The sequence below is a fragment of the Cyprinus carpio genome, chromosome A4 (assembly GCF_018340385.1).
Source record: "Cyprinus carpio isolate SPL01 chromosome A4, ASM1834038v1, whole genome shotgun sequence".
In the NCBI taxonomy this organism is placed as follows: Eukaryota; Metazoa; Chordata; class Actinopteri; order Cypriniformes; family Cyprinidae; genus Cyprinus; species Cyprinus carpio.
This window is the reverse complement of record NC_056575.1, coordinates 8743960-8770016: the sequence shown is the minus strand read 5'-3', so window position 1 is coordinate 8770016 and position 26057 is coordinate 8743960. Positions and strand designations below refer to the sequence as shown.

At 36.1% G+C, this 26057-nt stretch overlaps 2 protein-coding genes across 2 annotated transcripts; both read left to right on the top strand.

Annotated features, from left to right (window-relative positions):
* Window positions 1-1594: 1594 nt before the first annotated feature.
* LOC109074559 (DNA helicase B-like) lies at window positions 1595-9569 on the top strand. The gene is made up of 13 exons (XM_042739322.1): window positions 1595-1881; window positions 2832-3185; window positions 3472-3701; window positions 3814-4842; window positions 5783-5960; window positions 6096-6237; window positions 6418-6554; window positions 7084-7168; window positions 7267-7326; window positions 7468-7678; window positions 7815-7961; window positions 8055-8666; window positions 9145-9569. The coding sequence occupies exons 1-13, from the start codon at window positions 1671-1673 to the stop codon at window positions 9271-9273; spliced, it is 3525 nt and encodes a 1174-aa protein (XP_042595256.1). The 5' UTR covers window positions 1595-1670; the 3' UTR covers window positions 9274-9569.
* A 723-nt stretch (window positions 9570-10292) lies between these two features.
* LOC109074558 (deoxyribose-phosphate aldolase-like) lies at window positions 10293-16411 on the top strand. Its single transcript, XM_042739308.1, has 9 exons — window positions 10293-10449; window positions 10934-11031; window positions 11101-11248; window positions 12143-12238; window positions 12362-12496; window positions 12710-12838; window positions 15650-15762; window positions 15843-15992; window positions 16211-16411. The coding sequence occupies exons 1-9, from the start codon at window positions 10419-10421 to the stop codon at window positions 16265-16267; spliced, it is 957 nt and encodes a 318-aa protein (XP_042595242.1). The 5' UTR covers window positions 10293-10418; the 3' UTR covers window positions 16268-16411.
* The last annotated feature ends 9646 nt before the right edge of the window (window positions 16412-26057 follow it).

The following is a 26057-nucleotide window of genomic DNA, read 5'->3' as shown; positions in this document are numbered from 1 at the left end:
ATATTGAAGTAAACTGATATTTGCCAGGACACAAACTTGTCAACATTTAGAGCAATTACTTGAATTCCGCCGGTGCATTTTTAAGATATTTTATAACCCATCACAGGATGTAACTGATTTGGATATGGGAGCAAGACCCAAAACAAGGTACTTGACACTAGACTTCTAACTACAGTGAGCTACACAGAGAGTGTAAACTGTGCCATGCTTGGGCAAGAACCATTCACACCTTTCAGGTATCGAGTTCACACACACTCTTTGGCACACTTTGTTCATCAATGGCCCATTTAAACCCTGTATTAACATCTATCTCAGCCTCACGCCTAATCATTTGTTTTCAGGGCTCAGATGCAGAAACAATTGTGTATGTTCTTGGCAGCTGTGGTGAAAACTGGCAGCATATATACACTGCAGTGACACGTGGTCAGAAGCGCGTGTATGTGGTGGGTAGAGAGCGTGACCTAAAAAAAGCCATCGTGAAAAAGATCACCCCTCGTAACACACAATTGCGAGGCCGTGTCAAGGAGATAGTTGCTCAGCAAGGTCCTAAAGACTCTTTCACTCAATCTGGCTGCAGACAGAGTCATGTGGAGACTCCTGTGAATCATGGGCCTTCACAGTCCACACCAGTGGCCTCAAAGCGGCCTGCTCAGTCAGACCCCTGTACTACACAAAGCAAACTTATAAAGGTAACGGAGTAAAACATATCTAAATAATGAAAAGTACACTGATAATTGCTTTAAACATTCTATGACCTGCTCTTGCTCTAGCAAACCACTTCAGAAGAGCCTCTGTTAGACAGCGCAAGCCCCAAATCTCACAGCGAGGAGCTTCCTTGAGAAGATTCACATTCTCACAAGGAACATGTTTGCAGTTAATTATGAATGATTTTCAGTTACAAAGCAGACAGAAAGGGCAGTGGCATGAACAAAAATCAGAGACCACACTGATTCAAGATCTAATTTAAACCTGGAAATACAAAGATTCAGGAATTTGAAAACCTCTAAAACAAATACGCTGTAAATTGAACTGAAACTGTTTAAGATTCTCCACTATTTTATTATATTATATAATATAATAAGATTTCTATTTAGTATTGTTAACTTTCTGAAATTAGGTAGCCTTAACAATGTGTTTGTACAATTGGTTGTTATTGACATTAGCAGTGCCAAATAGTAACCACGCTATCAATGTGCTTTCTGTATTATTTTTATTTTTAAGTATACCTTATTTCCTTTTTATTATTCATCAAGAAAATATTACAATATCATGTACTTGTTCTCACTTCTGCATCCACATCTATTCTACTTTTTGACTAGACACTAATTGTTTTTGATGGCCTGTTTTGTTTTATTATTACTTCAAGCCTAAAGCGTGTAATGGCATGTGCACGAATAACATTTTAAGGCAATCAATCCATAATGATTAGGAGTAGTTAAAATAATTTCTGCTGGTTTCTGTATTAATAAAATATCAAATACATGTTTGATCTATGCACTGGTCTTTCACGTCATCTTTGATGATAGTTCTATTGACGCAGCACTGCGTGACTATTGTTTTGGCGTGATGTGATTGGCTGTTGTGTTTACACTCATGGGTCAAGATGTGAACCTCGAACTGCCGAAACCTTCTAACGTTACCTTAACTGACTTTAGTCAGCACGAGTCGATATGGCGCTGCAGAGTCCCACAGCTGAATTAAAAACCATAACTGGTTACATTTTACCAGAACGTCACACTGTACATTCAAACCAAGAAGACGTTTCAGAAAGTGAAGATGAAGAGGAGGAAATACAGCCCAAGTTTCTGGACATGAAAGAGATGGACTCTGTCTCATCTGGGGGAAACATGTTTAAATCTTCCGTGTCAGCATCAAAAGAAGGTAGAACAACACATTTACTAACAAACGTTTGTTATTATTTGGTGTTTTTTTCGTTTTGTGTTTACAAGGTGAGCAGATGAAACCGTTTTTTTCAGCAGTATCAATAACCTAACAAGTAAACAGCTGTACATGAAACAAGTTTACTTTGCTAGACGTAACAATGTTTACATTTTCTAAGGTTGCAAACTGCAAAGTAACTAATCCATATTTGTATTTTACATTGTTATAAGAAACAAAGTAGTAATTTTTACACTTTAAGTGGTAATTTGGGAGCAAAAGTATTCATAAGGCATAAAAACATTAATTTTATACTTTTTATATTGGTGTTTTTGTTTGAACTGTTACCTTGTATGCTATTTGTTTTTCACTTTCAAGCATTTTTGTTTAGAATTGCAATTCTTATTGTATTTTTCTGAATTGTAAAATCATTTTATTTAAAAGCTATAAAGTTTTATATTTTGAATTACCTGTGAACACCAAAATGAATATGGCACATCACTGACCTGCAAGTAGTGATATATTTATTTTTAATTTACATTGTTACAAGTAGCAATTAGCAAAGTAAACCTGTTTTGCAATTTACTCTGTTAGAAGAAAACATAATCATATTTATTAAAGGGTACATAGCAAAAGAAGCCTGTTCACAATTTACACATTTTAAAAAGTAGAAGTAACTATATTTACAGTTTACATAGTCACAAAGTAAGCCTGTTATCATATTTAATTTACAGATTGTTGTTAGTAATAACAATCATGTTTAGTACAATTCACACTGTTATGTCTAATCAGTTTACACTGTTTCAGTTAAAATCAACTTATTATTATGTCTCACTTCTTCAAGAGAAATAAAGCTTATATGAATCCACACACACACACACACACACACACGCATATAGTCTTTGTTTAGGGACCTAAATGCTTCATGCATGTCTTATCGTCTTCTTTTGCAGTGCCATTCATGGTTGGTAATAAGACGTACTGGGTTGAGGGCCGTTTTCCCCTCCAGGATCCCTGGTGGGAAGTAACCTGTACAATTCACCAAGGCCGGCACAAAATTTTTGTCAAAGGCTCCCCCTCCTACAGGCTCCGCACTGATCTAAGATCAGAGGGCCGGTCACTCGTGTCTCTTTTTCTTACAGCATGTAAGGCACAACCTGACTTTGTTAACATGTTTATGGAGTGGTTGCCTAATGATAGACACGTGGAGCCTGTCAATGTGCTGGATGTCCTGCAGGATTTTGAAGATTCATCTCCTGAGAATAAACCTGTAGCTGAAGAGCTCAAGTCAAAAGTCAATCACTCAGGTTGGAAAATGTATACCATGCTTGCTTATATAATTTGCATAACACATAAAACAAAGCTGTCTTTGAAGTGATTTTCGGTAGAACATTACATTTTGAAACATTCAATTAAAAAAATATTTTTTATCATAAAACAAAGGCACAGAAATCCCTGGGCACAGCCAGATCTGAAGTAACTTCCTAGACCTTAATCTGATATCTAACCCTTAAATATAAACTTCTGCATGCATATTTAAATATGAAAAAGTGAAACTGAAGTCATAACCACATCCTTTTTCTTTAAACACAGTTTCTTGGACACACGTAAGGGTTGCCAGCTTGTACCCTGATATCATGAAATACTTACCAACATTGCTGCCAGGCCAGTTTATGGACATAATAAACAAAGGAAGGATAGAACAAATGCCAGAAACTTCCGAAAAAGATGATCCTAGTACACAAGAACAGAACAATAGAAATATTTTGGCCAGACTTGAGGAGCTCATTAAGACTGATGTTTGGAAGTTGGGCTTCAGTTATGTAAGATTGCTACCCGGGACCCTGGTTGTTTGGTTTTAAATCTTAAGCTCACATTATTTCCTTCACTAATTGGTATTGTTTAATATAAATATTTTTCAAACTTTTTCAACAGATCATGTTTAAAGAATTACACCTGATCCGGTGTGAAGCACAAATGGAGGCCTTCAAGCATTGTCATTTATTTTGGAGGATCCCGGTGGTGCAACGTAACGCTTTGCTGTTGTATACAGAACTGAAAAGACACTGCAGAGCGACTGGCAGCACATACGCTGACCAGGAGAAGCTGGGGAAGAAAATATCGCGTGAGACGGGACATCAGGGTGCCTGGGAAGCTTTGGGTTTTCTTGTGGAGCAGGGGGTTCTGATAAGAGAGGGCGACAGGGTGGCACTTCGAAACCTCTTCAGCTACGAGAAAGGCATTGCTGAATGCTTAAGGGCCCTGGTTGAGGGAGACCCCTGGAAGATCCACTTGGATGTGAGAGAGGTTCTTCGCAAAGCTCAACTGGATAGATTAAGGTTGAAGGCCCGTGAAAAACACAGTATGACTCATTTGAGGATATCTAAGGCTGATGCAAAAACATCAGTCTCAGAAGCACAAAATGACATTGTTCAGGAAGTTGGGATTGAGCAGATAGATCCTGCTTATGCCCAGGCTGGTACTTCAAGCATGGTCCATTCTCCTCAGTCCTATGAATTTACAAAGCTCACTATTAAAAAAGAAAGTGTAATTTCAGACTCAGACTCCTCAAAGGACTCCACCTACTTTGATATCGATCCCTCTACTATAGAGTTAGACGAGGATCAAGTGCGAGCAGCAGAAAAGATGTGCGCCAACCCGGTGACTGTGATCAGTGGGAAGGGTGGTTGTGGGAAAACTACAGTGGTCAGCCTGGTGTTTAAGGCGGCCATGGAGCAACAGACAAGTGACAGAGAAGAGGTGCTGAAGGCCTGTGGGGACTTTCAGAATGACTCTCAGGGCTCCAGTTATTGGCTGCTGTCAGATGTTCACAAGGAGAAAAAAGAAAGTGAAGGGAGTGACAGTGATGAAAAGCCTGTAGAAGTTCTTCTCACTGCTCCTACAGGGAGAGCTGCTTCACTTCTTACCAAGAAAACAGGTTTCACTGCTTATACTATGCACCAGGTATAGTCCGCCTAACCAAACATAACTTTTCATAGAACTTAATAATATAGTCTTATATAACATAAACTAAAAAATTTACACTAAATACAATTTGATAACAACTTTACCTGACTTAAACAATACACATTACATTTCAAAACTTACATTTACACTTACACTACATAACATTTCTTAATTTTACATAACTTTACACTACAGTACATAACTTCACATGACTTAAACAACACATAACATTACATTTCAACTTTACACTACATAACATTTTAAAACAACTTTACATACAACTTTGTATTTCACAACTTAACAACTTTGCATAACATTTTCTAACAATGTCTTAAACTTAACTTAAACAAAACAACTTTACAAAACTTACCCCCGATTTCACAGACAAGGCTTAAGCTAGCCCCAGACTAAAATGCATGTTTGAGCTGGCTCAATTGAAAATATATTGCTCTGACGTATCTTAAATATATATCAGTGTCATTGTTCTGTGTCAAGAGGCACACCTGTTATTATTTTAATTATTTTAACAAAGGCCTTGTCCAAAGCCCTGTTTGTGAAACCGGGCCATAGTATTTCATAACATTGCATGACTTAAACTTTACATAACATTTCAGAACTTAATGTTAATTATTTACATATTACATATACATAACTTTACACTACATAAAATTTCATGACATTACATGATTTAAACAACATTAACATTTATTTAAACAACACAGCTTTAGAGTGTATGACATAACATTTCATACATTACACTTGTATGGGCTTTGTCAATAGTTAATGCACTTTTGCTGTTTTAAAATATCTTCAAATAATATATATTGTTCACAAAATGTTAATTTTAGCATATATAGATAGGTCTCTGTTGCGATAATTATTTTGTATTGGTTACACATATCACACGCACACAATAAAAAAATCCCACTACTTTCAGGTTTTATGGAGTTTCATGAACACAAAAAAAGATCCAAGTGGAAATCCACAAGCATGGAAGTTCTCAAAGGTGCGGGTGCTGGTGGTCGATGAGGGAAGCCTGGTGTCTGTTCAGATCCTTCATTCCATTCTCAGCATGCTTACCAAACACTCAGAACTACAGAAGTTCATCATTTTGGGTAAAGGCAAATTGCATGCATAATACTTTCTTATTTAGAGCTTATATGCAGTGTATTTTATCGGCAACATTATTCTACAGCTTAAGTAACTTTTTATATTACTATTAAACAAAGAAAAATGTTTTGTGTCTGCAGGAGATGTGAGGCAACTGCCCAGCATCGAGCCTGGAAACACACTGTGCGATCTGTTTCAAGGTCTCATGAAGGTCCATTGGGCCATTGAGATGCAGACCAACCATCGTGCAGAATCTGAGCTCATTGTCAGAAACTCAGCACTGTGAGCAGATAGTTTGTACTCTGAAATGTTTTATGGGGTTATACAAATTTATACAAACTTCCCAGTTTTAGCTCCTTAGTGGTTTGCAGACTGTTGTGTGCGTTTATGTAATATAAACAAATGTTATTTCTCAAACCTTAGTTTATTAATTGTACTGTTGTTATTTCCATAAACTTTCAGCATCTCAGAAATGGTTAAAAAAAGGCATTACAGACCTCTGGAGTTTGATGCCACCATAAACATGATGAGACCTTCCAAACTACCATCTGACAAAAGGTTTATTTTTGTCAAAATCTATGGCGATAATGATAGATTTGGTAAGTGAGCAGTTATGAAATGTGATTTTTTTTTTTAATGTTTTTTGTTGGATTTATTCTTTTTATAACGTAATTAATATAAGCTAGGAGCTGTAGAATGATGTTTGGTATTTACACTGTGACTGTGCCTCAGAAGGACATCAGTTGCATCTGCAGTAAAGGTGTGAACCTAACGGCCCATGCAATTAGAATAACAAAAGAAACACACTTTGGTTCCTGTATGTCTAGCATATTGCAGGTTTTCAATGGAGAGTTCCTGAAAATACACTTCCTGTCATCTGTGACACATTTGACACCTTGTTTGGGTTAAGATCAATCAATTCAGAAGCTACAATACATTTCAACCCCCGCAAGCACAATTAGAATCCGAATACAATGATGAAAAAACACTAATACTGATCTAATACTGTCCAATAACAAAAGCTCTTACTTGACACTATTGTATGCTTTGAAATTTTTTAGTATTCACTACAATAAGCAACAATACATTTTTGTTTGATGTATGTTTAATCATATTTTTACTGTGTAGACCTCCAGGATGCCATAACATTCTTACTCAGTGAAGCTCCTGGACTAGAAGGTGATAAATTGTCACAATTTGTGGCTTTTAGGAGGTAAGACAGATTTAGCTTTGTCACGCTATACTGAGATGTCAGTCTTTTTCAGCAAATGTTGAACTTGAAGTTGAAGTTGTTGTTTTAATTGTTCACAGGATGGACTGCGAGTTGATCAATGAGCTTTGTTGCAAGCATTATTCTAAACATACCACAAGGTGTGTAAACTAAATATGCAGGACCCTTAATTGTATTTTTGTTTGTATTAATATAAACATTATTTATTTTTAACTTTCTTTCTGTAGGTTACATTTTTAGCAGAATAATTAGGTTTTAATACTCAGTTTCATTAATTTCAGGACTCCCAAAAACAAACTGAACTTTCAACCAAAGGATAAAGTTTGCTGCACTAAGAATGGCTACATCACAGACCATGAGAAGAACAAAAAAGGGACTTCCTTTGATACTGCCAGAGCGTCACATGATAGCAACAGATCTTCCCATGATAATGCTGGAAACCAGAGTGAAAAAGAGCGACTGTGCAATGGGGAAATTTTCTTTATTAAAGATGTACTGATGTTTTATTTATCGATTTATATATGTATTTATTAATAAACCTAAAATTCTGGCTTGAGAATATAGTCTTTTTATGTTTCTAAATTCTAAAATTCTAAATTCTGTTTTTGCGATTCTACACCAATCACAGGATGTGACTAAGAAGGAAAGCTGTAAAAAGAAACGCTACCTGACACTAGATGATGATAACGGGCGTGTGGTGACTTGTAGCTACAGGGAGCTACAGAGAGAGTGTAAACTGCGCCATGCTTGGGCAAGAACCATTCACACCTTTCAGGTACTGATGCTTTTTGTTCACCTACACCCCTGTTCACACCTGACATTAGCATCTGTCTCAGCTTGATGTAGCTAATTTGTTTTCTCACGTTAGGGCTCAGAGGCTGAAACGATTGTGTACGTTCTTGGAGACAGCAGAGCTCAAAACTGGCAGCATGTATACACTGCAGTGACACGCGGCCAGAAGCGTGTTTATGTGGTGGGTAGAGAGCGTGATCTTGAAGGAGCCATCAAGAGATGGATCACCCCTCGTAACACACAGTTGTGCCATTTCGTCACAAACGTAGTTTCCCAGCAAGGTCCTGAAGACTCTTTGTCTCAGTCTGCCTGTCAAAGTCAAGTAGAAACTCCTGTGACGCCTTCACAATCCACACCAGTGGCCTCGCAGACCCCCAGTCGCCCACAGAAGCTCTCCAGACCTTCATGCACACGAAACCTCTACAAGGACGTAAGTGGACAAAGCCATCCAACTTCAAATAGCTCTTTAAAAGACGTTGTGGCATTCAGTCAGACCTACTCTTGGTCACCTATGGACCGTTGCGCTGAGCCAAGCAAAGTGCAGAATGAAAATGCATCCAAATTATCCAATCATGTTGAAGATCCAACGCTGTTAGCGGCAGTCAGCTGTTCCTCGAATGAATGCTGTAGGGGATCTAAACGGTTAATTCCTGTGGACACCTGCAGTACACCGACTAAACTACCAAAGGTAACAGATGCACTTGCACATCTGGAAATAATCGACAAAAATGAGATCATTGAGATCTTTGTCTATCAAACATTCAGTAAAATTGTATTTCTGATCAGTTACATAAAGGCAATGTAACTGATCAGAAATACAATTTTACTGAATGTTTGATAGATAAAGATCTCAATGATCTCAGATCACAGAGTTTAAAGCTTTATTTGCCATGTGCACATTGGTGCAATGGCATTATGATTATGCAGTGACAGACAAATATGCAATGTATTTACACAAATGATTAAATAAGCAAAGAAACAAAAAGTGCAAAAAGTTGTCTATGTAATACCAATTGAATGTGCAGAAATAACCATTTTTATGGGATGATGTGTGAGAAATTCAAAATAGGCAATATAGAAAGTCTAAATGATATTATTGGAAATGTAAGTCCTATACAATAGGTTTTTAGCTGAATGTGCATAACATTCTGTGATCTTCTCTCCAGCAAACCACTTCTGAAGAGTCTCCGCTGGGCAGCTCGCGGCTGAAGCTTCTGTCCATTACTAGTCCCAGCCCCAAATCTGACAGGCAGCGTTTCCCAGACAGTACATCTTCTTACAGGGAACAGCCTTAAGAGTGCTCAGTGCCAGACCCAACATGCCATAGCTGGAAATAACTTTAATTCATGTGGTTTATTTGTTTTTTTATAAGGATTTGGATGAGTAAGAGTTAGCTTTTTACATAAGGATTAATTATGAATATTTTGCTAATTTAACTCTTGACTTGTGTTATCTAAAATAGTACTTTATTATTACTTAATCATAAGAAAAGGAATGCTAAGAGAGTAACTATATCCTATTAACAACTCAGTAAAGAATTATAAAATCTGAAGTGCCATTTTATCATACCTATCCAAGAAATTTTTTTTGTATGTAGGTTTTGTTTTTGATTTAATTAATTGTTTTTGTTTGTTTAATTACCTTGTTTTTTATTTTTTTGTTTTTTTTTTTTAATGTATTTATCTCTCATATTACTGGCAAACTTGTTAAGTTACAAACATATGCAGGATAATTAAAAAAAAATCCCCTCTGTTTATATGATGTAAATCACAAATCTATCAGAGCCTGAGCAATGTTTTGATTCTAGACCAAAGAGTCTAGGATGCCTTAATAAAGGTTAGGGTGCGCTTTAAAATCTCATTAAGGTTTGATTGGTCATTGTATTGTTATTGTTGGCATAATTTTTATTTAAAGCCTGAAGCATGTGACAGGTTTATTTCAAGAGCTTTGGTTGTCTAACAATAAACCGGACTGAACAGTAGCATTTTTTGTTTGTTTCTTAATTCAAGTTCAAATGCATGCTTGATCTATGTATATGAACCAATCATTCATGTTTCTCATCTTGTCCTTTAAAATTCATCCTGTCTATCTTACATACAGCTTCCATTTATTTTAATATATGTTGTATACATTAAACATTTAAAACTTAAGTTAATTTAAAAAAATATTATCTCTCTTTAAAAATAAATATTCCACTGCTCTAGTCTGATTTTCGAGCCTTCGCACAGTAAATACAAAAAAAAAAAAAAAAAAAAAAAAAAAAAAAAAACGCCTTACGTAGTTGTGAAATGATTGGCTGAAAGTGTTCTGCGGCTACGTATCAGTGACGAGCAATCCCGGAAGACGCGCAGTATCGTCAAAGCTGTCAGTGTGCAGTGCTACTACTTCAAATCAACACTATTGTTTTCAATTCATTGCATTCGGTAATTTATAATTTATCATGTCAGCTAGAAATCCAGGAATGCATCTTGGTGAGTCGGTTTTTATTTAATTCCATCCTATTAACATATTCTCCAAACAAAGCAAAGCTTTATCGCTAAGTTACCCTTTCCACGTGATAGTGTGAGCGTTTAATTAAATGGGACAGAAGATAGACATTAGAAGTTTTTTTTGTAAACTACGATTGAGCTACAGACATATGGGTGTGATGTAGTTTATACGTTGAATACTGAACATTTAAAGTGCAAAGTATATTCTTAGTGTTATGTGTAGTTAATTTTTAACTCCATCTGACCAGTTATGAACTCCCTAATTCAACCTTCTGGTGTCCTTTGTAGTTAATTTTAAATCTTATTCTGGGTTGCTTGCTTCCTTTCATATATACAGTTGATTTAAAACTATATACAGATGAAATGCACTTAATGAATCTCTCATGACTAACATTGAGCAGAGGGAAATAACAAGACAAAACTGACTTTAAAACATATTTTATTATTTATTCTCGCCTTATTTTAGATCTGGAATGGGTGTCAAAAGTCAGAGTCAACACTCAGGCTGTTCTTAAACGAGCTCAGCAGATCCAGGGTTGCAAAGTGGCTAAAAAAGAGTGGCAGGTAAACAGTTTACTGTATTCCTGATTTTGCTTTTTGTCAGCACTTTATTGACCTGCATTGTTATTGTAGGCTGCCTGGTTGCTGAAGGCCGTCACATGCATTGATCTGACGACCCTCGCTGGTGACGATACACCTTCCAATGTCCATCGACTCTGTATGAAGGCCACACAGCCAATCCGTCACGATCTGCTGAAGAGCATGGACATGCACGACAAAGGTCTGTCAGAACGGTGCCTCTGTCTGGAGGATTTTTTCATAATTTTGTCACATCACCCCTCTTGTTGCACTTGAATGACTGATTCCACATCTCTGTTACCTCCTGTTACTAATCTTGCAGTTTGCAATGTAAATTATTATTTTTTTTTTTACTTAAATGTAACTTAAAATGCATTTTAAACCATTTAAATCCATTAAACAAATTACTGTTAGAAGCATTTTAGATCATAATAACTGATAAATCAATTCAGAGATTTGGATACATGCAGATTACTAGTACATTTAATGATACTATGTGATACAGCTTAATGACAAATAAATGGAGTCTCTCTCTCTCTATATATAATACACTACTGCTTAAATGTTTTCAATTTCAAATAAATGTTATGAATAATTTAAATCCACATATTAGAATGCTTTCCATAGGATCATGTGACACTGGATTATTGGAGTAATGGCCGCTAAAAAATTCAGCTTCGCATCCCATGAAAAAAAAAATGTTTTAAAATTATATTAAAATAGAAAACAGCTATTTAAGTGTTACAATATACAATATTACACTTTTTCTGTGTTTTTAATTCACTAACAGTCTTAACATGCCTTAAACCTCTGAATGGTGAGATATATTTTATGATATTATCCGCCCACAAGAGGGAGACAAAGCTCTTTTCACAGAAATTGATTGACTGAAGAGATCAGAGACTTCAACAACTTCAATTCTACTGTTTGCTAAATAAAACAATTGTAAACAACATAATAAAAATTAGACATTAACAGGACTTTTATCTTTTTTTCTTTCTATTTTCATGCTGTATTTAAAAAAAAAATTGTCTTTACGTTAAATTCAATTTAGTTTTCCCCGACTTGAATTCTATGTGTGTGTGCATGATTTCAGGAATCACGACTGCAGCAGTCTGTGTGTACCCATCACGGGTGGCTGATGCTGTGAAGTCTCTTAAAGCAGCCAATTCTAGTCTTCCTGTTGCATCTGGTAAGACATTTGACATTGCTGCTCTTAAAATACGTTTCATTCCTTCCTCAGACATCTTCCCAGAGAGGGTGCAACCGCATTGTCTCACTTCACGCTCTCTTTTTCTCGTTCTCTTTGCTTCAGTGGCCACTGGTTTCCCTGCTGGACAGACGCCATTGAAGACCCGTCTTGCGGAGGTACAGATGGCCGTGGACGATGGTGCTAAGGAGATCGATATCGTCATAAACCGGACTTTGGCACTCACTGGGCAGTGGGCAGGTGTGTGTAACAATGGGTACTAAAGGAATTCAGATACTACTCCTACAAAAAATAAAAAAAATAGTTTTGCTGTTGGTTTAAGCTGGTCTCTTCTAGACTGACTAGCTGACACTGGTCATAACCATCAGCATGTTTTTTTCTTTAGTTCTAGTTTGATAGTTGGTGAACATACAACAGGATGACAGTTAATTTTAATCTCTATGATCTCCTCAGCCCTATATGATGAGATCCGGCAGTTCAGAGAGGCCTGTGGAAACGCCCATATGAAGACCATCCTGGCAGTGGGAGAGCTGGGAACCTTCACAAACGTCTACAAGGCCAGTGTGGTGTCCATGATGGCAGGTGAGAACATTAAACATAGATCTCAGAAGTGCAATTTAGTTGTAGATTGCAGAAATGGGATTTCTGTAGCAAACTGCTTGCAGTCGTACAGCCTTGAACTTAGAAACAATAAAAGATAGATGAACAGTTATTTTACATTGTCATTTTTAATAAGTAATTATCAAGGGTTTTCTGAAAGTTTGTTTATTAATAGACTGTTAGAGGTCTGTCACATCTCTTTCATCGTCTTGTACCATGAGCATTTCCCGCCATTGTGCTTCAATGATTAATATACCTTACAAAATATATGTCAATGTCAGGGATCATGATTCAATGCATTTATCTTTATTTAATATATTTTTTGTAATTTATGTAATTTAAATTACCATTGTCTATTATTATTTTCTTCCTTTCTGTTTCTTTCTGTCTTTACTGTTTCTTTTTTTATTGTGGTTGCTCCCCATGTCTTCGGAGATAATTATTATATGGACAAATAGTTTATAATATTATAATATTAAAATATAATAGTATTACAAATTATATCAATACATTTTTTTTTCTGATGCTAAGTTTATGCCAAACTACTCAAAAAAAAAAAAATTTCTTTATTTTATGTTATGATTTCAGTTTAATTTTTTGTATTTTTATATAAGTTCATTTTAAAAAAAAAAAAAAATAAAAATTCATTTTTAATTCAGAGATGAAAAACAGTTTTTACATTGAATTTGTTTTTTTGTTGTAAAAAAAAAATTTTTTTTTGTTCAGAGATGTAATTGTGTTTTTTCATTGTATTTTTTTTCTGTAATTAAGGCTTCAGTTTTTTATTATAATTTTTTTTTTTACCATATTGTTTTAATTTCTACCTTTTTTCAGAAGAACACAAATACGTTTGAGTGTCTGTGCAGTAACCACATTCACCAGCAGGGACTAACTTCACAAGCTAACCAGTTAAATCTGGCCTCCTGTTATGAACAATACTAACAGTAAGGCTTGCCTTACCAAGTTTGATAGGTTGATCTTTTGCCCACAGCGTGGCGCCATTGCTCATCCATTCTGCGCTCTGCATCCAGATGTCCAAACACACACACACACACACACACATACACACACACAGAGCAGGCCAGTGACTGTATGCTTAAATAGCCATTGCACATTAAGCCGATTACTGTACCCAATTGTCAGCGGCTCTGATAGGGATCGTTATTAAAATGCATTGCTTTTGTCGCTCTGCTCATTCCTTAATCTCCCCTTGTTCCTATGAATTGCGTATGAGGTTTCTGAAATTGAATGATAATTTCACCTATTAATCTGCGACGCCGGAGCTATTTTACTCCCACGCTCTCCGGCAGTGTCCCCCCGCTCCGCCGCAAATGAATAGAGCTTCATTACTGTCGCCTGCGTTTAATAACCGTTATCCATTATCGTGTAATTAAGACTCCCCAGAACGAATCTCAAGGATTATGTCAGTTTGAGGGAGAGGGTGAGAAATGGAGTGAAAGAGTGTCAGAGGAAAGGGGACGGGGTGGAAAAAAGAGTGGAAAAACACATAGAACGTATCTGTAATGAACTGGAAAATGTTCATCTTGTTCTGTGCGGTAATGAGCAGTCATTAGACACGAGGAAGGGCAGGCGGGACTCGGGTGATGGGGGTTAGAGCTGGTCCACAGTTTGTGGTTCATCCATTAGAAGCGTCATTTTATCTTCTATTTTTATCGGAACGCTGATAAACCATAATTGGCTATGAAGAAGAGGAAGGGAGAAATGAAAGCTCTTATTGATGAACGAACGCACACCCTCTGCGCCCTGCAGACGGGACCATATGTTCTTGTCTAGCCTCCCCTGCCCTGGCGAATAATGTCCTGTCGGGGTGCAAAAATCTGACGCCTCTCTGAAGTTCTTGAATGGAGATGTTAAAAATGTGCAGGACTTTCTATTTTCAGAGCTCGTTGGAGTGAACTTTGACCTGTCTGTCGGAACAAAACAAGTGTCAGATGGAAGATTTTACAATTAGAATTACTAATCAGTGGAGTATGCAGATGCATTTTGACAATTAAAAAACATGTCATGTTCAAAGAAATCTTACGTATAATTATCAAGAAAAGTTTCAGCTTGATGAAAATGTTATGTGGTGTAATCCTCAAGTAAAAATTAATAACATATTTTCTTTACAACTTGAATACATGTGATTGTACGCATCTTAATGATTATGTTCAAAAAGGTTTTTAAAAATATTCTTAAAGGTCAAAATTATTCACAATATGGTTAGCTCAGGTTGCTAAATGTCAGGTGGTGTGACTCCCAAAATACAATGATATTTATCTCGAGATATGATATATGACCTTGAAAAATATCTAATTAATTAGATATAATTAATGTTTGTCTTCTCATTAGATAATTCTTCTTCTAATTAGTTAACTCTTAATTATACGCTTGGATAAATAGAATATTTTCCTTACAGTTTGAATACATGTGAGTGTCTTAATGATTATGTTCAAAAAGTTTTTCAAACATTTTTTTGAGGTCATATGTCAAATTTCGAGGTAAATATTGTTTTTGGGAGAGCCATCACATGACATTTTGCAACCTGAACTAAACATATTGTGACCGATTCATAAAAAGGTCAAATTAAATAATTAAAATATTTTCATTATTAAATGAATCAAGATTTAAATAATTTTAATAAAGCTTTTAAATACATATACATCAATATCAATTTAGAAATTAAAATAATTGTCTAAATGGGCTTTTTTGGCCTAAATAAGCATGACAGTGGACCAGACCTCATGCCAGTAGTCAAAAGGTTTTGTGTCTCCTGTACTTTGTATTCACTAGGATCTGACTTCATCAAAACTTCAACTGGCAAGGAGTCTGTCAATGCCACTTACCCTGTTGCCATAGTAATGGTGCGGGCCATCCGTGACTACTTCTTACGGACAGGCTATAAGGTAAAAGTCCCATTGTACCTCCAAATCCCCTTATTTTACATAAATCATCCAGCCTGCTGACTGATGCATTTGTTCCTCAGGTGGGTTTCAAGCCTGCGGGAGGCATCCGTACAGCGCAGGAGTCTGTGGTGTGGCTGACCCTGATGAAGGAAGAGCTTGGAGACGAGTGGCTAAATCCTCACCTTTTCCGACTGGGAGCGAGTAGCCTGTTAGCAGACATAGAACGGCAGGTAATTAAACCAACACAGTGTTTCACACTCTCAAAGCTGCTCTATTCTGGCTTCAGGTGTGAGAAACTGATAATTACCACCCATTATGGATGTATGTGTCGTGACCATGGTGTCCTTTATGTATGTATAAATAAAATACATTATAAATCAGATTGATTTACTGAAGCTGAATTATTTTATTAATCTGTTTTTTTATTTATTTTTTATTATAATTACAGATTTACCACTATGTGACCGGACGCTATCCTGCATATCATGAACTTCCTATGGCCTGAATCTGCGAAAAATCAGGGGAGATTTGTGCCAATGAAAACTGAAAACAGCCTCATACCTGTTTATGAGGTCAATTATAAAGAAAAGTCATATTGTCTTAAAGGGGTAGTTCATGTATTCAGAGTTCAGAGTGAAAAATCTGTCATCATTCAAGTTTTTCCAAACCTGTAAGAGTTTTTTTCTTCTGTTGAACACAAAATAAGATATTTTGAAAAAGGTTGGTAATAATAGTTGACAGTAGCCATTGACTTCCATAGTATGGAAAAAATACAATGAAAGTCAATGGCTACCATAAACTGGCTACCAGCATTCTTCAAAATATCTTTTTGTCTCATCTAAATATTTTTGTTTGTGTGTTTAACCGAAGTAAGTAACTCATACAGGTTTGGAAAAAGTGGAGAGTGAGTAACTGATGACAGAATTTTCATTTTTGGGTGAACTACCTCTTTAAATGAAGTCCAGTATCTATCATAAACTAAGAATATATTTTATTAAAATGTAAAAACTTGAGATATGAATGTCTTTTTCAAGTTATCTTGCATAATATTTCAAGCCCAAGAACATTTCTGGATGACATGGTGCAACCTGAACCATCAGAAGTAAAAGTGCTCACTTTACGTCAGTGCAAAGGCCTCTTGCATCACTTTCATATCTGCGATTCCCAGCAGTAGTTGTTCCTCAGACAAGCGTACAGATCTTGTAAGCTGCACCTGGGGTTACGCTATCACTGTCCGAGGCTGATGTTATTTGACTTCCGCTGAGCTAATTTTATTAATCAAGTGCTGGATGTCAGAAGTGTGAGTTTGGGATTAATTAAGAGGGGTTAAGAGAGTTTAAATGATCAGATAAAGCCGTGTGCCAGTTAGAGCTTCGTTTGAAGACAGAGAACTTTCTATTTCTTCTCCCCCTTTCTTCCTTAATTAAGAGATCTCGGGCCATGCCCTTGACTGGGATGGAGGATAAATGACTGAATTAATTGTAGAATGGGGAATGAGCCGAGAGGTGCGAGTGGGTAGCGAGAAGGAAACTTCCGTAAATTCAGTCCAAAAACTGGAGCACAAACAGATTTGTATTCCCAGAGAAGTGCTAAAAGCTATTCTCACAAAAGCTTAATAATATCTGCATGAGCACTATTGTAGGGCTGGTATTAGCATTCATAGGAGATCCACAACGCAGCGGGATCCAGAAAGAATCAACTAATTAATGCTCAGAAAGAATTATTTAGAACTTGATTAAAGCCCAGATTTGAAAGGGAAAAAAATCTGTCCTTCTTTTCTTTTGTGTGTTTATCTATCTATCTATCTATCTATCTATCTATCTATCTGTCTGTCTGTCTGTCTGTCTGTCTGTCTGTCTGTCTGTCTGTGCAGCTGATTGTCAGCTGTGTGTTGTGCCTGTGTTTCATTAGCAGTGACTCTTGTAGTTTATGAGGCCACACTGGCAGGACTGAGTAAGAGTGATGGAGCCCCTGTGCTCCGTCTGGATCTCCCCACCTCCCTCAGGCCATGACAGATTAGCTTCACTTACATAAAGGCATGTAGATCATCTGCAATCTGGACCCGTGGCCCGTGCCACCAAGCCAGATAATGCTGAGGGATTGAGTTAGCCTTCAGATTGATTCTCCCCTCCACAGACAAACACTTCCTCTCCTCTCCTTTCTTCCCTGTTTTCCTTCTAGCTCTCACGTCTCTTTTACTCAGTCACGTTCTCTCCTTTAGGCATCGTATCAGCCCCGGTTGTGCTTTGTATTTCATACAAGCTCATATATAAAATGTGTATTTTTTTTTTTTCATATTCGTCCTCCTCCCTACTTGTCCAATACAAAACAGCCCTTTAATCATGCATTCTAAGTCAAAATAAACAAATTTGACTAAATATGTGAAGAAATATGCTTTTGTAGGTAAGTTGTAGGCAAATAAAATATAATAAAAATGCAATTTTTCAGAGTATTTTTTTATTCAATGAACAGAACAAAATTTTAAACATATATATATAGTATTTTTTTATTCAACGAATAGAACAAAATATATATATATATATTATATATATATATATAAGTGAGTATTTTTTTATTCAACGAATAGAACAAAATTTTAAACATATATATATTTTTTTTTTTTATATATCGCCCAGCCCTAGTTTCTGCCCAATATCACATTTTCTTTCTTTCTTTCAAATCTTTATGAACATATCCATTTGTTCTAGCAGTCTGATTTGATTATGAGGTCATGCAGTGAATGAAATGTAAATGAACCCAGGAAACAGCTGAAATGCCAAAGGGAATGACTGAATTACATGTGAATTATTCATAAGAATATGTAGGTCTACTGTTGAAGGCGCTGTTGTGCATTTGAAGTGTTTCATTACATTTGACATACAATCTGAGACAGTTCTTAAAATCCCATAGAAACCTTGTAATAGTAAAACTTTGTGGTTCACAATTGCATTCCCTGCGGGGTCCATAATTAACACTCACCAAGTGCCAAATGTAAGTGAAAATTGGCTTTGGTGAGTAAATAAAACTTGCTTTCTAGTTGGCTGGTAACTCTGATATAATACATGTTTTAAGATTTGTAAGAACAGTAATCTGACCTTCGATGTGATTGATGTAAATCAGAGACTCGTGACACTTGGAATAGCCCCCAAAATTATAATTGAGGACTAAATGAAATTATTATATAAAATAAAATATAAAATTATAATTGAGGACTAAATGAAATTATTATTATATATATATATATATATATATAATATTTTTATTAATTATTATTTATTATTATTTTATTTATTTTTTTTTTTTTTTCTAAATATGAGCTCCTTTTTTGTTTATTTTCTTTTGTGTTTTATTTATTTACTTTATATTTTGCTTATTTATTTATTGCTGTTTTGTTTATGGTATTTTGTTTTGTTTCAGCTTTTTTATTTTAATTTTATTTATTTTTTTGCTGTCAGTTTTCATGGCAACATGTGGAATATTTTTCTTAGCATGAAGCTTCCAAAATTATAATATAAGTTTATCTAAATTATGCAAATATGTTGTTGTTGCTGTTATTATTTTAATTATTTATATAATTTATTATTCATAAAATGATTAGAAATAAATACATATTTATGGGTGTAATTGTGGACTGAAAATTGACCTTACTTTCCATCTCACTGGCACCTGTGGCAAAAAAGTAAATCTGGACCATGATTGCCAGAATTATCAGTCCAGGTTATTACTAATAAACTAACGTACAAGGAGTCAATCTGTCATATAGTTTTAACCCAGTATATGTGGTATATATTAGGTGACCGGTGCAAACGCTCTGGTATACTGCAGCAGGAACCCGGTTTCTGAAACAATCTGACTCTGTCAGCTGGTCACCACTCACTCACTCTCTGACAAATGTCTTTTTTCAGATTGATTGCCTTTCTGCTGTTTTATTCATAAATGTTTTTTCTTTCTCTTTGTTCCTTGTAGCAGTTGTGAAAAATTGTGTGCTCAGGGTGGTGTTTCCAGGCTAAAAAAAAAATCATTTTTAATGGCATGTGAGTCACCTGTCAACTACATTCATCACAGGCCGGGATTTTCCGTGTTGGGAGGTTTGTGTGTGTGCTTTTCACATATTACCCAGAGGCAACACCAAGCCTAGCTCTTAATCAATTGTTATGGAAACATGTTATTCTGTGTGATTAATAGCATACACACATCTTATGTTTCTCTCATTTGTCTGAGAGTTGCTCAAGGATACTTAAACAGAAATATCCAGCGCTGTGCTGCGTTCATTCTGGAAGCGTGCCTTTGCTTATCATTGGCAAGTCATATCTCTTGGCTGCTGAATTTTAACATACTGAGAGACAAAAGAGAGCAAAATGACTGTAAAAGATCTGTGACAGAATGTCAGAAGTTGTCTTCGAAACACAGCTGGTAAGATTATGAATAATTGGTAGCATTTGTTGAGCTGACATATGACAGTGAAGCCTGACAGTTTTGTGTCAATTGCATGTTAACATGCTTGTTTTGACATCCTTGATAGTTTGACAAAACTGATATTGCCCATTTATACGTGTATGGTGTGTGCGCAGTGTTTGGGAACCTGCTTTTGACAACTTTCTAAGCTTCATTCTAGTCATAATCTATAGTTTAGCTACAGTCAGTCTACTCTTATGCTGAAACTTTTTTGTGTAAATATGATTTCCTTTTATCTTTTGCATCTGCTTTGAAGATTTTATTTTCATTTTGACAGCCTAAGCCTTTCCATCTGGGACACTTTTTTATTTTATACTATATTTTAGTGTATTAAATATTTTAATTTGCTCATCTTATTATTTTTTTCTTCTTTTTTTTTTTCGTTTAGCTTTGTTATGATCTGATCTGATCTACAAGACAATTTGCCAACATTTCCAGGTTTAAATGAGATTGATTAAATTAGAATGAATATATTTCATTCAAAGTGGCAGATCTGCCAGAAAGGTTAAAAGGACAGCTATTTAAATTTTATTTTCATTTCTGTTATGTTGGTTTGTTATGATCGGCAAGAAAATTTGTCCGTATTTTCAAGGTGTAACTTTGATTTAAAATCTTTGATTTTTTTGGACCCCAACTAAATATTTCCTTCAGAACAGAAGATCTGCCAAAAAGCTTAAAAAGAAAAGTTATTTAAATTTTATTTTCATTTCAGTAATATGTGCTCATTTATTTATTTAGTTAGTTGGTTGGTTTGCTAAGATCTTCAAGAAAATCTGTCAGTATTTTCCAGGTTTAAATTAGGTTTTAAATCTTCCATTTTTGTGGTCTCAGACTTAATATTTCCTTCAAAGCGGCAGATCTGCCAGAAAGGTTAAAAGGACAGCTAGAATGAATAATAGTTTGGCAAAAATGAATCCTGCACATAAGAAAAGCTGTCCTTCAAGTACACATCAAGAAATTCTTTTCAGCCACTGGAGAAAAGATTTCTTTTGTTCACTTGGGGATGAAGGTCATCAAAACTCACACTTTGCACCTCATCAACGCAATAAAAGTGAACCAGGCGGAGAAGACAATTAATCCCTAATGATATTAATGATGCAATTAGAACATACACTAGCTTTTTCTGTGAAGGGGACGGAAACCAATAGCGATGGTTGCTATCTGGGGACTTCACTAGTGTCAGTCTGGACCCTCTGATGCTGCTGTGATGCACACAACAAAAGAGTGACGGCTCGCACAGCGCCGCTCGTGCAGTTGTCTTTGAATGTTGACCTTGGTACAGAGCTCCCTAGCGACAGAGTAGTGAAGGAATACATGTATACGAGATCAAACCTGCACTCGGGCCTCACCTGGCACTGGCAGTCTGAAGTTTGACTTTCTGAAGAGCCTTTGCTCCAGTCACACTTGTCAAACACTGCTTCTAAAATTAACGAGGAAAAGGTAATTAGCTTTGATCTTTCTCGGATATGCAGAGGATAAATTATTTGTCATTGACAGATCAGCCAAGTATTTATAATCCATTAAAATGCTACAGGGCTGACGAAATGGAAGGTGAATGGCTTTTACAAAGACTAACGCGAGTATAACTGTTGGCATTTACCCAATATCAATAAATCTTCATTCAAGTAAAAGGTTATGTAAGCTGACAACAGAAAACTGTACCTAAAAGATGGAAAAGTGTGTTTAATGTTCTTTTAAGCTTTAAGTGATCGACTTTATTGTGAATCACAGCTAAAATATGTTGATTATTTTCATTTTATCCAAATTCTATTAAGCAAATCTTCCATATTCATTCTGACACATGATCAGTTACTAGAAATTAGCTGGCTAGTATCATTGGCAGTTGCTATATCATGTATGTTAGTGTTAGCATAGACGTTATGTAAGGTCCTGCCCTGGCCAAAAAATGTTTTTAGCTAATCAAAACTTTTCTTGACCAGTTAAACTAGTGGGCTGTCGTGTTAGCTTCTTAAACAAACAAACTAGAAACAAACTTGGAGAAAAATTTGCCTGTGGCGACATTTCTGCAAATTGATATTGCATTGTCTCTCATTTTGCAAAAAAAAAAAAAAAATGTTGCAAGTGCAATGCTTTACCAGGTGAGATACTGAGCAAGTTTACGGTGTCAGAAAATCCATACATATGGAGCTAGTTATGTGCTGCAAACATCAGAAATGTATTAGTTTACAAATCATTTGCTGTAAATGCTTTGAAGTCGTAATATAGTGTTGTACATAGAATCGCATGAAAACAAGTCTTTATTAATCGATAATCTGTCTCTGTAATAATTTCTGTGTGATAAAAATGATTGGTGTTTTACTACCACTGTGTTAATTTCAGTTGGAAACTGCAATAATTTACATATTTTTCATGATTAAGACATATTAAAATAGTTTCATTTCTAATTAGGCACCTAATTGAGTACCCATAAAAAGATTTTTTTTTTTTTTTTTAGGATAATTTGTTTTTGAACATTATGTGGCCTTTTGCAACTGCCTGAACATAATACTAATTAATAATTGGTGTTTGCAGTGAGCAAGCCCTCAGCTTCTTGATAAGGGAGAAATTGAAAATCTACAACCTGATATACATTAACAAGGCCATATTTCAGGCTGGCTTTGGGTTTTACCAAACAAAAGGCTACATTTGCAGCACAATCAATATGGAAATACTTGTCTGTGCTTCATATAAATTAAAAAAAAAGGCTGCAGAGGAGGTTCAGGTGGTGGAGATGAGTTTTAGGGAGGGGCACTGAAAAATCAAGCTCCATTCGCAGATTACAACATTTGATGGATACTCCAAAAACATGCTGGTGATCTTTATTGATCGTCTTGGTTCTAATCAGAGAGTGTAATTATTGACTCCCATGAGGCCATTTGGGCCATTTTATAAATGCCGTTTTAAAATTCAGGTTTGCCCATCATGAAATGTCATTAAATTGGACCAATTTGACTATTTTAAAATGTAAATTTATACATCCAGGCTTTTGGGCTAACTTTTTCCAAAGTAAAATCAAACAAGACTAAAAAAGGTTCAGATTGCACTCTTAAAAGTAAAGGTTCTTTATTGACATTGATGGTTCCATGCAGAACCTTTAACATCCATGGAATCTTTCCATTCCACATTGGGTTATTTATTGTAGAAAATATACAGTGTGTTCTTCATGTTCTTCATTCAGAAAAAAAACCTTTCTTTTAAGAATTGTTTACTGAAAGAAACTATGGGGAATTAAAATGTTTCGCAGATAAAACCTACACTTGGAAGCTTTATTTTTAGGAGTGTACTTTGGTAGAGAGGTTCTTCACATGAGAAGATCCTCACTCACAGTGGAGCTGCATTTGCACAGCCTGACTGCAGACAGGTTTCCCAAGGTGTTTTACCCCAGCTTTAATCTATATTAAATGATTTAGTTTCACAAGATGAAAGCCTGTTGTTTGTTTAACAAAACTTTCCCAGGTACAGTCACTGCCTGAAGCCTGCCAAAGGTTGAAGATACAGAGAGAGAGCGAGAGAGTTTGCACAACCCAAACAATGTTCTTCAGGCGTTCTAGAAATTGGAATCAGTGCTGCTCGTTCTTATATATTAAACATATGTAAGCATATATAGAAGCATTACTGTATTCAAACCTGCCTACGAGGGGCAAATTTATCAGCAAGTCCTCGGCGTTGTTGACAGGTCAAAGGGACCTTTTCATTAGCCGTAATGCTGGGAAGAGATCTGCCGGTGTGTGGGAGATGGAATAATTGTTTGGAATGTGGATTCTCAGTGGACTCTTCTGAGCTTGTCAGCTGGTGTTTGAAGTGTGCTCTGACATTGGGAAAGGGGTTGAGCAGGAAACAGGCTCTCAAATGGAAAAGGGAGGAGAGCGAAAGAGAACAGAAGAGGAAAGACAAAGGTGACTTCACAGAACTTGTAAGTGGCATTTGTGTTTTAAGTTGCTTGTTTATGTTTGTATATGTGTGGAGAGTCGCTTCTAAACTTTTTTTTATTAAATATGAGATATAACCGTTTCCCTTAAAGACTAAGCTTAAGAACCTCAAGGACCCGGAAAAAAGACCTTGAGATTTCCACTGGCTCATCACTTAGGAGTTTGAATAAGGGACTTGGGTTTTCCACTGGCTCATCACTTATTTCTCTCTCTTCTTCTGAAAGTAAAGAAAGTTACCAGTGTACTTTCAGGAATTTGAACAAGATATGAAACACCATAGGGCCTGCAAATGTCCCTTCTGGGGTGGGATTGTGTGCAGCTGATTGTTTCGTTGTGTTCACAAAAGCGTGCTGTGGCCAAGAAGATGCCCTTCAGTCTGAGGTGGATGTATTTTTTTTATTGTATAAAGCGCTTTATAAATAAAGGTGACTGGCTGTTTTGAGTTTATCTTAGTTAAAGTTGTTGTTTGCAATAGTACAAGTTTTATTAACCATTGAGATACAAGAGTCTGTGATATATTTAGAAAATAGTCAAAGGGTATGTTTATACCATAATTATGAGATGACAATTAATGTTCACAAACTTATAGCTAAATTATTGTAAATCTCAAACAAAAATATGTAGAGGTAACTAATTAACAAACAAACTAGATGTAACAAACAAAATAGGAAATTATTACTGGTCAATTATTATATAAAATTGTACCTTGATAACAATAAATTATAACAACAATAATAATCATACTAATACTACACACATAATAAAACAAATAGAACAATAAATTTAACTTTAAACATAAAAGTAGGGATCGTCAGTAAAGCCAGTTCTATAATCAGCAGTAAATCTCTACACATGCGTGCTTTCATGTGGAGCAGCATTTACTACACAGAGCTGTTGTCACTGACAAGCTGTGCAAAACCACGATCATATTTTGTGCATGTTTTGCGCAGCTCGTCAATGAACAATGGCTCTGTGTAGTAAATGCTGCTCCACGTGAAAGCACGCATGTGTAGAGATTTACCGCTGATTACAGAACAGGCTTTACTGAAATCAATCAACCAACCAATCCTTTTCCTGTTACAAACATCTGTTAACACTAACTCTGAAGTTATTTGTAAATATCCAAGAGTTGCAGACAAATGAACAGTGTTTTTCTTAGGGGAGGTTTGTATATACAGTTGTCAAACACTGTCATTTTAGGCCACTCACAACACATGCTTGACACTGAAAGTCTGTGCACTCCAACCTGGAACAAGGGGATAAATTATAGCAAACAACAAAAAGTTGCATGACGTTTCCCTGGGTGTCCTTGTGACAGACAGTGCACGGCATAAAATGGCACAGTGCAAAAAAAGAGGACAACCCACTAGACGAGAAAGGAAACCTTCATGAAGAAAACATAAGACTTGTATTCTCTTCCTCGACACATATTAAAACCGAGCAAGGCTGGAAACGATTAAACAAAATCTACTGTCAAGGGAAAATATATATAAAACTTTTTTTTCTATCAGTCAAAACTGTGACAGAATTGTCACAGTCTCCTTTGAAGTTAGAGTTGGAAGCCAACGAGGGACCTTGCAAGCGGGTAAATAAAAGATGGAGCATTTCTCCCCCTTTCCTTAGCTGGTTAACAGGGCAGCCCCCGCTGATCAAAAGAACATTAGCTTTGATTAATCAATCAATGCCCTGGCGGCCCGCTCCTTCCTGTCAATGACTGGGGCCGCCAGCAGCACACCGAATGGAGGTTAGTGTATGATCCAGACCCCTCCTTACAGCGCGGCAAACATCCTGCTGCCGTTCTCACGTTGTGATGCCTGCCGAATTCCCCCACAATCGATCTTTAGTCCCTTTTACGACTTTAATTCGCAAAGTCTTTCCTGCTAATGACTCTGTTTGAGGTGTATTCATTTT

Excerpts from the sequence above, each read along its gene's own strand:
- LOC109074558 (XM_042739308.1), top strand. The coding sequence starts at position 10,419 with ATGTCAGCTAGAAATCCAGGAATGCATCTTG. Across the intron at positions 10,450-10,933 it reads AAATCCAGGAATGCATCTTG|ATCTGGAATGGGTGTCAAAA; the intron begins GTGAGTCGGTTT and ends GCCTTATTTTAG. Across the intron at positions 12,239-12,361 it reads TAGTCTTCCTGTTGCATCTG|TGGCCACTGGTTTCCCTGCT; the intron begins GTAAGACATTTG and ends TCTTTGCTTCAG.
- LOC109074559 (XM_042739322.1), top strand. The coding sequence starts at position 1,671 with ATGGCGCTGCAGAGTCCCACAGCTGAATTAAAAACCATAACTGGTTAC. Across the intron at positions 3,702-3,813 it reads GGAAGTTGGGCTTCAGTTAT|ATCATGTTTAAAGAATTACA; the intron begins GTAAGATTGCTA and ends CTTTTTCAACAG. Across the intron at positions 7,327-7,467 it reads TATTCTAAACATACCACAAG|GACTCCCAAAAACAAACTGA; the intron begins GTGTGTAAACTA and ends CATTAATTTCAG.